The sequence below is a fragment of the Sorex fumeus genome, unplaced genomic scaffold (genome assembly GCF_029834395.1).
Source record: "Sorex fumeus unplaced genomic scaffold, SorFum_2.1 ptg000010l, whole genome shotgun sequence".
Taxonomy (NCBI): Eukaryota; Metazoa; Chordata; class Mammalia; order Eulipotyphla; family Soricidae; genus Sorex; species Sorex fumeus.
This window is the reverse complement of record NW_026606067.1, coordinates 36,752,305-36,766,269: the sequence shown is the minus strand read 5'-3', so window position 1 is coordinate 36,766,269 and position 13,965 is coordinate 36,752,305. Positions and strand designations below refer to the sequence as shown.

General features: G+C 45.0%; 1 protein-coding gene across 1 annotated transcript in view; it reads left to right on the top strand.

Annotated features, from left to right (window-relative positions):
- NCEH1 (neutral cholesterol ester hydrolase 1) overlaps nt 1-13,965 on the top strand; it is an 89,752-nt gene that overhangs the window by 58,750 nt on the left and 17,037 nt on the right. The window contains exons 2-3 of the mRNA XM_056110679.1: nt 104-332; nt 8,523-8,592. Coding sequence (XP_055966654.1) covers nt 104-332; nt 8,523-8,592 — 299 coding nt within the window. The remainder of the gene's footprint in view (nt 1-103; nt 333-8,522; nt 8,593-13,965) is intronic.

The window sequence follows — 13,965 nt, the reverse complement described above, 5'->3', positions numbered from 1 at the left end:
CCCTTAGACGTTCCCTCGGCGTCAGCTCCCGAAAGGTAGTAAATGTGGCTCCGCTGATGACAGTATTGACCTGCTCTCCCCTTTATCCCTCCTCCGACCGCAGAGTAACCTGATCCACTACCTGGGACTGAGCCATCATCTGCTGGCGCTGAATTTTATCATCCTCTCATTTGGCAAGAAAAGCGCGTGGTCAACCCCTCAGGTGAAGGTGACGGACACCGACTTTGATGGTGTGGAAGTCAGAGTGTTCGAAGGCTCCCCAAAGCCGCAGGAGCCGCTGAAGCGCAGTGTGGTTTACATCCATGGAGGCGGCTGGGCCCTGGCCAGTGCAAGTATGTCTTTCCTTTGGTTTGGGCTGTGGTTGACCCCGAAGTGGTGTGATGGGTTTGGCTTTCTTCTGGTGTAGGAAAGGAGAGGAGACCATTTGATGTTGTTCCTTTGGACTGTCTCAATTACCCCTTTGTAAGATTCCCTACAAAATTAATCACAATGTATAAAAAAAATTCAGCGAGGCTGGAGAGGTAGTAAGTGATAGGCCCAGAGATCTAGTCCCAGTAACTCATGCCCACCCCGAAGAAGTGTTGAGCGTTGCCCTTTCAGCCCCCAGCCCTGCATACTCAAGCAGCACCAGCTGCTTGCCCATTGCCAACCACCAGACCTGAATTTCTCAACTTAGTATCACTGGGAGTGAGGCTAGGGGGACCCTTGACTTCCCTTCCAAAATTCAGCCCATTCATTTATTAATTCAGCACGCTGCATTAAAAACATTTCCAGTAGAAAAGTGAATGGACCATGCGTTAAACTAAGGCGCCATGCCGCCCCAGGAGGGAAAGGGTGTTCCTCCCTTCCGCCTCTGCCACTCCCCCCCCCCGTGTCCCCCCCTCCCCTAGCAGCAAGGTGGCCGCTGCCTCAGAGCTTATTGGAAAGCCAGGTATGAGTCGGTGGTGATGGGGCAACTGCAGTCTCATGGGAAGGGGGGCGGTACCAGCTTGTCCTTCACGCCCTACGGAGGTCACGCGTTGCCCCCCACCCCCCGCCCGGCACAGCCATAACAAACACCAGACGCACAGAAACCAATCTCTAAATTATCTGGCTCTTTGCAGAAATCCAAAATCGCGAGGCCACTACTGCGGCCACGCGAGATTATATGATTCTCATAACTAGGTATAGAAAACGAAGTATTTCACAATGCCTTTTCAGCAATTCTGATTGTTGGGGGGGGGGGGGGTAATTCTAAACAATAATGATGCATCTTTTGTCGAAATAAATGAATGTAATCAATGTAGAGAAGAGTTAAGTAGAAATCATCTGCCTCACAGGCATTGGGAGGGGTTGGAGGGGAGTATATTGGGGTTCTTGGTTCTCTCTCTCTCTCTCTCTCTCTTTCTCTCTCTTTCTCGGAATAGAACAAGTTTTGTTTTGTTTTTTCCTGAATTTACCTGTTAATTCACCACTGTCTCTTCTGCTTATGAAGGCAAAGATGAAAATAATATCCTGCTGTAGAAAGAAAACGATCTTCCAGAGTTCAATTTTGTTTTGGGTTTTTTTTTTATTGTATAACTTTCATGAGCAGTACACACCCAAAATGGTAGCAGCCAAGTAGAGCAGCTTATCCAGGAGGAAATCAGAACCCCTTCTCCGCCCTCATTGTCACAGAGCTGCTTCTGCATCTTGAGCTCAAAGTTTCAAGCACACCTCAGTTTAAAGTCAGTTGACATAGCATGCTCGGGGTCTGGCTTCAAGTTCCAGCACCACTCGGTCCAGTGACCACAGAGCCAAAAGTAGTTCCTGAGCATTGCTGCTGTCTGGAACCCAGACCATGATAATAAAACTAAGTAGCAACTTTGCTTATTTTATTACATTATATACCTTTTTTTGTTTTGTGGCCATACCCAGAAGTACTAGGGGCTACTCATGGCTCTGTGCTCAGGAGTTAACCCCCCCCCCCCGTGATGCCCCTCAGCGACATGCAGTGACAGGGATGAAACCCAGGCTTCCTACATGCAAAACCCATGATCAGCGCATTGAGCTATGTCTCTGCATCCTACCTCTTTTTAAGAAGTATACTACAGAGGATTACTCCATTTCTTAGAGGCCAGCTGGGCATTCTAGGGGAAAGGGCAGCTCAGATAGAGAAGGAAGCACCCAATAAAGGGTTTTTGGAGGATCCTTCCAGGATGGGAGATGCATGCTGAAAGTAGACTATGGGCCGAACATGATTGCCACTCAATGACTCTTTTGCAGACCACAACACCCAAAAGGAGAGAGAGAACAAAAGGGAATGCCCTGCCACAGAGACAGGGTGGGATGGGGGGGCAGGAGAGTTGGAGGGTTACTGGCACCCGTGGTGGTGGAGAATGGGCACTGGTGGAGAGATGGGTATTTGATCATTGTATAATCAAAACCCAAGCACAAAAATTTGTAAGTCTAAAGAAAAAAAAAGTATACAGGCCAAAATATATCATTTTTCCTAATAATTCATTTGATCTAACTCCATTTTAACTAAAAAGCCAACAAATTAACAACATTAAAAATATTTTAAATATTAACAAAATTTTTTCTGGTTTTTGAAAAATTCTTTATTAATTTAGCAAGTTTAATATATTTTTGTTTCTATTAATGTCTTTTTTATTTATTTATTGAATCACTGTGGGAAAAGTTACAAAGCTTTCAGGTTTAAGTCTAGGTCATGCAAATATCAAACACATTTCCCTTTACCGATACTTATTTTTCACCACAAAGAACCCCAATAAACTCCCCCCTCCCAACCCTCCCAATGCCTGTGAGGCAGATGAATTCTAGTTAACACTCTATCTACTTTGATTAGATTCATTGTTTCGACAAAAGACGCAAAATTATTATTTAGAGTTTACACCCCCAAATCAGACATGCTGAAAAGGCATTGTGAAATAATTTGTTTTCTACAGCTGGTCACAAGAATCAAACGATGTCTTTGATTTTGGATTTCTGGTATTTTACTTATTAACCCTGGAAGTATTTCTCCTGAGAGTCAGATAGTTATGTGATTGGTTTCTGTGCTCTGGAGCCATGGTCGTGCCGGAGAGCCTCTCGTGGGGGGCAACCAGTGACCTCGGTAGGGCGTGAAGGACAAGCTGGGAACGCCCCCCTTCCCATGAGGTTTCAGTCGCCCCATCCCGACCAGCTCATACCTGGCTTTCTGTAAAGCTCCAGAGCAGCTGCCATCTTTCTTTCCAGAGGGAAAAAGGCGTAAGGGAGCAATACCCTTTCCCCTCCAGGCAGGCATGGTGGCGTGGATTAACGCATAGTCCATTCACTTTTCTGCCGCAAGCTGCTGGGCTCTGCATTAAGTCCTTGTGCTTCTGGAGCCATGGCTGTGCTGGAGAGCCGCTCGTGGGGAGCAACTCCTGACCTTGGTAGGGCGTGAAAGACAGCCGGGAATGCCCCCCTTCCCATGAGGTTTCAGTCGCCCCATCACGACCAGCTCATACCTGGCTTTCCATAAAGCTCTGGAGCAGCTGCCATTTTTCTTTCCCTAACAAAATTTTAATCTTTTAAAATATTAACAAAAGTGGTGGGCTCCCTAGCAGTGCTCAGAAGTTCTGGGAGTTCCACAAGTGATTCTTAGCCGGTCAGGCCAGCAGGTCAGTGCAAAGGCCATAGGATGTGATGCTGCTTGGGCCCTGCAGTTCTGGGGAAACCCAGGCCACACTGGCAATGCTGGGGGCCTCCAGGGATTTACCGGAGGATGCTCAGGGAACAACATGGTTCCAGGAACTGGACCAGGCACATGGCCTAACCATCAGGCTGTCTTCTGGCTCCTTTATCATTCTCTTCTTTACTGCTTGTTATGTTTTCACCATTTGTTTATGGAGTGTGCAGGTGTTTCCAGGACTGAGAGGTCCCTTAAAATACAGAAATTTCAGTGAAACACTTAAGTTAATTGTATGTAGACTTGAACCTTTGATCATCTTAATGTGTGTCAGGTGATAGATTAAAAAAAATAATCGATCCCCTCCCTCTAAGAGACTGAGCACTGGATACCTTCAGTCATGGCCTTATATTGGGGATGCCAGGAATGGAAAGATGGATAAGACTCAACCTTATCTTTTTCATATCACTTTTATTCATCATTCCTGCCAAAGAAATGACTAGAAATGGCTACAAAATTACATAGAGGGTTTTTTTGTTATTAGTCTTCTGGTTTTAAGATCTTCTTGGAAAATGGTCGTAGTTATTGTCTTTCTCTTCACAGAGCCCAACTTTTTTTTTTTAGAGCCCAACTTTTAAATCATTTTTTTTTTTTATTTATTGAATCACTGTGGGAAAGGTTACAAAGCTTTCAGGTTTATGTCTCAGTAATGCAAATATCAAACACATTTCCCTTTACCAATACTTATTTTTTACCATGAAGAACCCCAATAAAACCCCACCCCCACCCCTCCCCGTCCCTGTGAGGCAGATGAATTCTAGTTAACACTCTATCTGCTTTGATTAGATTCATTGTTTCAATAAAAGATTCACCACTATTATTTAGAGTTTACCCCCCCCCCCCCCAAATCAGACATGCTGAAAAAGCATTGTGAAGTGATTTGCTTTCTACAGCTGGGTTAAAGAATTAAATGTTGGTTTTGGATTTCTGCTATTTTACCTATTGACCCTGGAAGTATTTCTACTGAAAGTCAGATAGTTAAGAAACTGGTTTCTGTGTTCTGGAGTCGTGGCCGTGCTGGAGAGCCGCTCGCGGGGGGCAACCGGTGGCCTCGGTAGGGCGTGAAGGGCGGAGCGAAACGCCCCCCTTCCCATGAGGTTTTAGTCGCCCCCACACTCCCGGCTCATACCTGCTGTCCACAAGGCACCCATGTGGCCGCCATCTTTCTTTCCAGAGAGGAGAGGGCGAATGGGGCAACATCCTTTCCCCTCCGGCAGACTTGATGGGCTGGATCAACGCATAGTCCGCATAGTCCGTTCACTTTTCTGCTCCAAGCTGCTGGGTTCTGCATTAAGTCCTTGTGCTTCTGGGGCCATGGCCGTGCTGGAGAGCCGCTCGCGGGGGGCGACTTGTGGCCTCGGTAGGGCGTGAAGGACGGACCAGAACGCCCCCCGACCCATGAGGTTTTAGTCACCCCCACTCCCCCGGCTCATACCTGCTGTCCACAAGGCTCCCATGTGGCCGCCATCTTTCTTTCCAGAGAGGAGAGGGCGAATGGGGCAACACCCTTTCCCCTCCGGCAGACTTGATGGCCTGGGTCAACGCATAGTCCATTCACTTTTCTGCTCCAAGCTGCTGGGTTCTGCATTAAGTCCTTGTGCTTCTGGGGCCGTGGCTGTGCTGGAGAGCCGCTCGTGGGGGGCGACTGGTGACCTCGGTAGGGCGTGAAGGACGGACCGGAACACCCCCCTTCCCATGAGGTTTTAGTCGCCCCCACACCCCCGGCTCATACCTGCTGTCCGCAAGGCTCCCATGTGGCCGCCATCTTTCTTTCCAGAGGGAGGAGGGCGGAAGGGAGCAACACCCTTTCCCCTCTGGGCAGACTTGATGGCCTGGATTAACGCATAGTCCTTTCACTTTTCTGCTCCAAGCTGCTGGGTTCTGCATTAAGCCCTTGTGCTTCTGGGGCTGTGGCCGTGCTGGAGAGCCGCTCGTGGGGGGCAACTGGTGACCTCGGTAGGGCGTGAAGGATGGACCGGAACGCCCCCCTTCCCATGAGGTTTTAGTCGCCCCCACACCCCCGGCTCATACCTGCTGTCCACAAGGCTCCCATGTGGCCGCCATCTTTCTTTCCAGAGGGAGGAGGGCGGAAGGGAGCAACACCCTTTCCCCTCTGGGCAGAAATGATTGCCTGGATTAACGCATAGTCCTTTCACTTTTCTGCTCCAAGCTGCTGGGTTCTGCATTAAGTCCTTGTGCTTCTGGGGCCATGGCTGTGCTGGAGAGCCGCTTGCGGGGGGTGACTGGTGACCTCGGTAGGGCGTGAAGGACGGACTTAAATCATTTTTTAAAATAATGAAGGGATTAAATTTTTACATGTATTTCTTCTGTTAGGCCCAATCTTTGGATCTTCCGGGGATAAGGCATTGCCTTTCATGGTTTGATCTCCAGCACTGCATATGGTCCCACAAGCACCTTCAAGAGTGACTCCTGGGCACACTCACATCCAGGACTAAGCCCTGAGCACCTCTGAGTGTGGCCCCACACCCTGTCTCCTCCAAAAAATAAAAAAAGATACAGATAAATTCGTTTTATTTGTAGTTTTGTTTGGGGGCTACTCTACTCAGGGGACATGTGGTTCTAGATGTTAGTGGGCCTTATGTGTTGCTGGGATTTGGGTTGGTTTGGTATCGGGATTTTGGGTTTTTGTTTTGGGTATTTTTTTTTTTGTTTTTGTTTTAATTTTTGGCCCACAGCTAGAAGTGCTCAGGGCTTTCTTCTGGCTCTGCACTCAGGGATCACTCCTGACAGGGGTTGGGACCCTTTATGGTGTCAGGGATTGAACTCTTGTTTGCCATGAGCAAGCACGTGCGCTAACCACTGTACTATGGCTCTGGGTTGTGGCATTGGGATTTGAGCCCTGCTGCAGTAGCAGCCAATTGCTGGATGACCACCTCAACCTTTGTACTGTCTCTCAGCTTCCAAAGAAAAGAAATCCTGAGACTTACAAAATGTCTAATTGGTCTTGTGTTGGGTTTAAATAGGGTTTAATTAGAATACTATAATCCCTAAATTGGTGACTTTCTAAATTAGAGCAAATGAATGATGTCAAAAGAGAAAAATCTATACATGTGGTTTTAAAAGGAAATTGTCTATTTGTTGTTCATTTTTGGAAAGGTAAACACAGTTGATATTAACATGCTGCTTTTCACAGAGTCCACTATAAAATAGATGGTTATTTTATAGTACACTTAAAGACCGTCTAGTATGAATAACCTGTTATTTTACAATAATTGCACTTTATCATCAACCAGATCTGGTTTTTAGCCATGTAACTATTATATTTTTTTTAATTTTTATTGTATCACCATGAGTTATACAGTTACAAATTTGCTTGTGATTGGGATTAAATTTTTACATGTATTTCTTCTTTTAGGCCCAATCTTTGGATCTTCCGAGGATAAAATCCCTTTAATCATACAATGTTCCAACACCTATGGCTTTGGCAGTGTACATTTCCCACCACCAATGTCCCCAATTTCCATCCTGCCTTCCTCTTCCCCCCACCCCAGCCTATCTCTATGACAGGCACTTTTCCCCTTCTCTCTCTCTCTCTCTCTCTCTCTCTCTCTCTCTCTCTCTCTCTCTCTCTCTCTCTCTCTCTCTCTCCTCTTGGTCTCTCTTTCCTTTTGGCATTATTTTGGTTTGCAATACAGGTACCAAAAGATGTTTGTTCCTTTACCTACTTCCCACACTCAGTTCTTGTTGAGAGTTATCATTTCCAACTATCATTGTCGTAGTACTTCTTTTTCTATTCTAACTGCTCTTTTGCGCCAACACTTGTGACAAGCTTCCAATCATGGACCAGTCCTCCCGGTCCTTGTTTCTACTATCCTTGAGTATTAGTCTCACATTATGTATTTTCATATCCCACAATGAGTACAGTCATTCTGTGTCTGCCCCTCTCTTTCTGACTCATTTCACTCAGCATGATACTCTCCATGTCCGTTCATTTACTTATTTATTCGCTTATTGAATCACAGTGAGATACACAGTTCAAAAGTTGCTCATGATTGGGTTTTCCTCATATAATGTTCCACCTCCTGTCCCTTCACAGTGTACCTTTCCTACCACCAATGCCCCCAGTTTCCCTCCCCCCATCCTCAATGACAGGCACTTTCCTTCTCTCTCTCTCTCTCTCTCTCTCTCTCTCTCTCTCTCTCTCTCTCTCTCTCTCCCTCTCCCTCTCCCTCCCTCTTTTTTAGTCATTAGTATTTTCTTTTTGGGGAGGGGGCGGTCACACCCAGCAATGCTTAGGGCTTTGCAATCAAGAATTACGTCTGGCATTATTCAGGGGGCCATATATTATGCCGAGGATTGAACCTGGGTTGGCCGCATGCAAGGCAAACACCCTACCTGCTGCTATCACTCTGGCCCTATATTTCTCCTTTGAGGAAGTTTTTGTTCATTTCTTCTCCCCATTTTTTGATGGAATTGAATTTTTTTTCTTGTAAAGTTCTCCCAGTGTTTTATACATCTTTGATATTAACCCCTTATCAGATGGGTATTGGGTAAATAATTTTTTCCTTTCCATGGACCGTGTTTATATTTTGGTCACTGTTTGTTTTGAGGTTCAGGAGCTTCTTAGTTTAATGTAGTTCCATTTATTTTCCTGGCCAGTGGTGTTCCATCTTTGAATATGCCTTTAGCTTCAATATCATGGAGGACCTTCTAACTATTATTGACACATATGTTCATGTTTGCTTTTTTATAAAAATTATTTTATCATTAGAAACGTAAGTCCATCTAAAAGCAATCTAGTTAGCAGAACTTACAAATAGACAGTATTCAATAACCTATTTTATAATGATTATTCCATTGTCTCTTTTAGAAATCAGCTATTATGATGAATTGTGTACAGCAATGGCTGAGGAGTTGAATGCTGTCATCGTCTCCATTGAGTGAGTAGTAAATACTCGTTGGTGGGGGATAGCTTTCAAGAAGAGATCTGAGATAACCATTTGTTTACTTTCTTCTATAAGTATTAAAGTATAACATGAAGGTTCAGAGAGATTTAAAAATTTTCCCAAGGTCACACAGAAGTTTTCTGATATAACTTATATTTCTTTTCTTTTTCTTTTTGGGTCACACCCGGTGATGCACATGGGTTACTCCTGGCTCTGCACTCAGGAGTTACTCCTGGCGGTGCTCAGGGAACCATATGGGATGCTGGGAATCGAACCCAGGTTGGCCACGTGCAAGGCAAATGCCCTACCTGCTGTGCTATCTCTCCAGCCCCTTATATTTCTTGAAGTAGCATTGATTGCTAATGCCTGAAACATCCCATCAATATTCATGGAATGAACGAATGTCAGTTCTCACATGAAAAAGCCAAGTTAAGGACTGAAGTTAATCCCACCCAGGGGCTTTCCTTGCTCCCACCCAACCCAGGTTCAGTTCCCAGCATCACATATTGTTCCCTGAGCACTGCCAGGAGTGATCTCTGACCACAGAGCTGCAAGTAATTCTAAGAACCACCAGGTATGGCCAAAAAAGAGAAGAAAAGAAAAAATTTAAAATAGCCAAAATAAATATTTTATAACTTCCCTATGTATAAGGAAGTTGATATCCACAAAAGATGAGTAATCTGTAAAATTCATATAGAGAAATAAGGAAATGAGCCCAGTTCCAATTTCTTCAGACACCATTGAGTCTTCTTGTACTACTGTTTGGCCAATAAAAAGGAAACTGACTAAATACATAGCATATATACTTACAGCGGGTAGGGCGTTCGCCTTACAAGCGACCAACATGGCCGACCCGAGTTCGATTCCTCCGCCCCTCTCGGAGAGCCCGGCAAGCTACCGAGAGTATTTGATATGCCAGACACAGTAACAACAAAGTCTCCAATGGAGACGTTACTGGGCCCGCTCGAGCAAAATGGCATCTCAGCCACTCTCCACACCCCTGAGCTTATCTGGCTTTTCCTTTCCCTCTCTTCCTTTTAGCCAGCACCTTCCCCGTTCCTGACCCAAGTCCTGCCTGAGGTCTCAGGCCTGAGAGAATCCTTTTTTTCTGCAGTTCCTTGGGAGTTCTCCGGAATAGTTTAGGCAGCTCTGGGCTCTATGGGAAGGCACTTTAGATTCTCCCTGGGGCCTGCTGTAGCTACCTCCTCGGAGTTGGCTGTAGACAGCACCTACCACCCTAGACCCTTACCGGGACCACCCAGATGGCACAAAGACTCTCAGTTCAGTTTGCAATTGTAGGAACAGCCAAGTGATTGCATTAACCAGTCTATGCAGATGGTCAGAGGAAAGAAGAACTATTTAAGCTGTTGCCTGTTATGGAGCAAGGCCCTACATATTGGTACTGAGAAACTTGCCTCAGGGTCCCTCTGTGGTTTCCTGTGTGGTGCCTGCTCCTCAGAAGGCCTGAGGGAAATAGGTCTCGTTTTACTTGGCACCCGGATGGTTCTACACACATGCCTTATCCACCACGATTTCAGTGCAATTGTAAGCAATCTGCTTAAATACTTTGGCATGCCCATCTTCACCTGGCGAGTAAAATGTGTCCTTTAAAAATAATTTTGTATGTTTTGGGTTTGGAGGTCACACCTGGTGGTGTTCAGAGCTTACTCCTGGCTCTGTGCCCAGCGATCACTCATGGTGGGACTTGGGGAACCATATGGGGGTGCTGGACATTGAACCCGAACTGGCTGTGTGTCAGGCAAGTGCCCTACCCACTGTACTATCTCTCCAGCTCCAAAATATGTATTTTCTTGTCATTAAGAAAATATGGATTTTCTAGGATTAACACAGAAAAAGGATGAGTTATATGTTTTTTTGTTTTTTTCTTTTTTGCTTTTTGGGTCACACCTGGCGATGCACAGGGGTTACTCCTGGTTCTGCACTCAGGAATCACCCCTGGCGGTGCTCAGGGGACCATATGGCATGCTGGGAATCGAACCCGGGTTGGCTGCATGCATGGTAAACACCGTATCCACTGTGCTATTGCTCCAGCCCCTTAAGAGTTCTTTTTTATTTTTATTTTTTTTTTGCTTTTTGGGTCACATCTGGCAATGCACAGGGGTCACTCCTGGCTCTCCACTCAGGAGTCACTCCTGGCAGTGCTCAGGGCACCATATGGGATGCTGGGATTTGAACCTGGGTTGGCTGCATGCAAGGCAAACGCCCTACCCGCTGTGCTATCTCTCCAGCCCTGAGTCATATGTTTTTAAGATTATTTATTTATTTATGCATTTGCTTTTTGGGTCACACCCTGTGATGCTCAGGGGTCACTCCTGGCTCTGCACTCAGGAATCACTCCTGGCGGTGCTCGGGGGACCATATGAGATGCTGGGAATCAAACCCGGGTCAGCCGCATGCAAGGCAAACACTCTACCTGCTGTGCTATTGCTCCAGACTCCAAGATTTATTTTTAAAAAAGAAAAACAACACTAAAACAAAGGGGATTGTTTTCATCTTCATCTTCCAATGAGCCAAATTCAAACAACGTAGCATCCAGAAGTTTAACTACTAGGAAACATTATGCCAGAGATCACATACCATAACTAATGACTGTGAACTTAAGCACAGAGTTTATAACTTCACATGAAAATGAGGTCATCAGTATCTTTCTCTTGTCCAGAATATGAAAAATGGGCATAAAAATGATGTCTTCTTTCTTTTGGGTCCTCAGCAACTAGTCCAAGGTTTAGAACATGATTTTAATGTTGTACTTTATGTTGGGCAAATGACATCACAGAATTTTCTTGAGAATCAGTCATTTGAGATCAAAAGGCTTCAGATACTTAAGTATGAAGTATTAAACTTGAACATAGAACAGAAGAGTGCAGCCTGTAAAGGTTATTTATCAACATGTGACTGAGACTCACAGTACTTTTCTTGGCAGAAAAATAGACCTCGGGTGGTTAGGATCCATGCCAGCTCTCAGAACCATGTAACCTATGCTCTAGTTGAGGCAAAGCCAACATCATATGATCACAATGTTTCTCCTGGAAAGTATGTTCAGAAGTCTAATTTAGAAACTCATTTTTCATTGCCCATCTCTTTCCTCTTTTATTTCATAATATCTATTAAATTCCAGTTACATTCCAGTAGCTATGTTAAATTTTCATCACTTAACAGTCAGGCAGACATAATTTCTGCTCTCATGGAGTTTATGACATAGAACAGAAAATACACTGTAAATAGGTAATGCTGTGATGTGAAATAAATGAATCAATGGAGACATCTAACAGGTAAGATGTTGCCTAGTTTTAAGGGTCAAAGAAGGATGAATAGAGCCACCAATTACTTACTTCCTAACAAAGGAGGTTAGGAATGGAAGCCAAAGTGGTTTAATGGGGGTGGGAGGAGAGAGGGAGTGGGCAGAGTGCATTAAGGGGATATGAGAGAAGACAGAGGCAAGAACTTAGTCTTCCAGTGATGGTTAATGAAAAGAAGAAATAAAGATAATTCCAAGTAAGTCTTCAGGAAGATTCTGGACCCTTGGTTCTGCTGGAATTTCAGCTGGTCCAAATCAAAAGGTGGTTGGAAACAGCTCTTTCTTAACCTTGGAACCCACAGGATTAGTAATGGGTTAGAGCTTCAGTTCATGGTGGGTATGGTCTTGATGAAACTGGTGGACAGAAGCTGGGGGCAATCTTGGTTTGATGTCAACATGTTAAGCAATTGCATGTGCCTGGTTTTTTTTCAAACCCTTAAGTGAGACGAGAGCAACTGACAAACTGACAGTGCTTTTCAGAAGCTCAGCACAACTCGTAGCTCAGTAAATCTGTTTGAGGGCCTCTGCAAACCACAGCACCATGGTGACAGGCTGTGACTTGGCTGTTGTGACTCTGCCTGCCTTTCTCTGCTCCTGAACTGAGAAACTTGTGACACCCCCATCCAGGCACCCTGGATGGGGAACAGCCTGAATTCCTAGGGATCCTCTCCAAGAAAGTGAAGTTTATCTCAAAACCATCCTTTAATTCACTCCTCTTCTTTTACTTTGCAAATGTAAAAGTCGGCCTCCAGTAATCTAATACTGTAAGATGATAAGATTTGTGGCTTTTTATTTGGTTTAAAGAAGTAAGTCACTTTATTTTTTTTTCACTGTCATCAAGAATAAAGCTCTTTCTTTTCATGAATTTCATTAATAGCTTCTTAGCTCTGTTTTCTACTAACATAGCAAAAACCCACCAGTTTCTCTTGTGGGGTGTAGATCTTTTATAATTCAGAAGTCAGGGTAGCCACTGAAATTAGAGCTTCACCAAAAGCTACAGAAGCTGGAGCTACACAACCTCTCTGCTAGGTGCCCACGGGACAGTCCCAAGGGTAGACTTCTTGCCTTCCTCACGGCTGACCCAGATTCAATCCCTGACATCCCATCTACTCCCTTCCAAGGCCCATCAGGAGTGAGTGATCCCAGCGTTCAGAGCCAGGAGTAACCCCTGAGCATTGCCAGGTATGGCTCCAAAACAAAAACAAAAACAAAGAACCCCTCTACTAGCAGTGCACAGGCTCCCTGTGTGTGCGGCAGAACCCCGGTTAGGAAGCAGACAGTCTGTTTGGGCTTCTGTAATCACCTGGGGAAAGGTGCTCGCTGTCTGTGTACCCTTGAGGTGGAAGGAGAGGTTAACACCTGGATGGGAGGCGGCTGTTTAGATGAACACAGAAAGGCAGGGAGTTTTCTGCTGTGTATAAGTACCTTCCAGAGATCTCAAACTGTGAACAGTATATCATAGAATCATTTCCTATATTTATTTATTTTTTGCTTTTAGACAGGAATATTTTCCTTAATTATTTACTGAATCGCTGTGAGATACGGTTACCGAGCTTTCATATTTGAGTTTCAGTCATAAAATAATCGAACACCCATCCCTCCACCAGTGGACATTTTCCACCACCAATGCCCCAAGTATCCAACTCTTGCCCCCCATCCCACTCCTTCCCCTGCCTCTATGGCAGACAATTTTCTATATACTCTTTCTCTCTATTTTGGGTCATTATGATTTTCAGTACAGATAATGAGAGGCCATCATGTTTGGTTCTTTATCTACTTTTAGCACACATCTCCCATCCCGAGTGATCCCTCCAACCATCACTGACTTAGTGATCCCTGCTCTATCCCAGCTACCTTCTCCCCAGCGCATAAGGCAGGCTTCCAACCATGGAGCAATCTTCCTGGCCCTTGTCTCTATTGTCCTTGGGTGTTAGTTTCATATTATGCTATTTTATATTCCACAGAAGAGTAGTCATTCTGTCTGTGCCTCTCTTTTTAATCATTTCACTTAGCACAAGACTCTCCATGACCATCCACTTAGAAGCAAA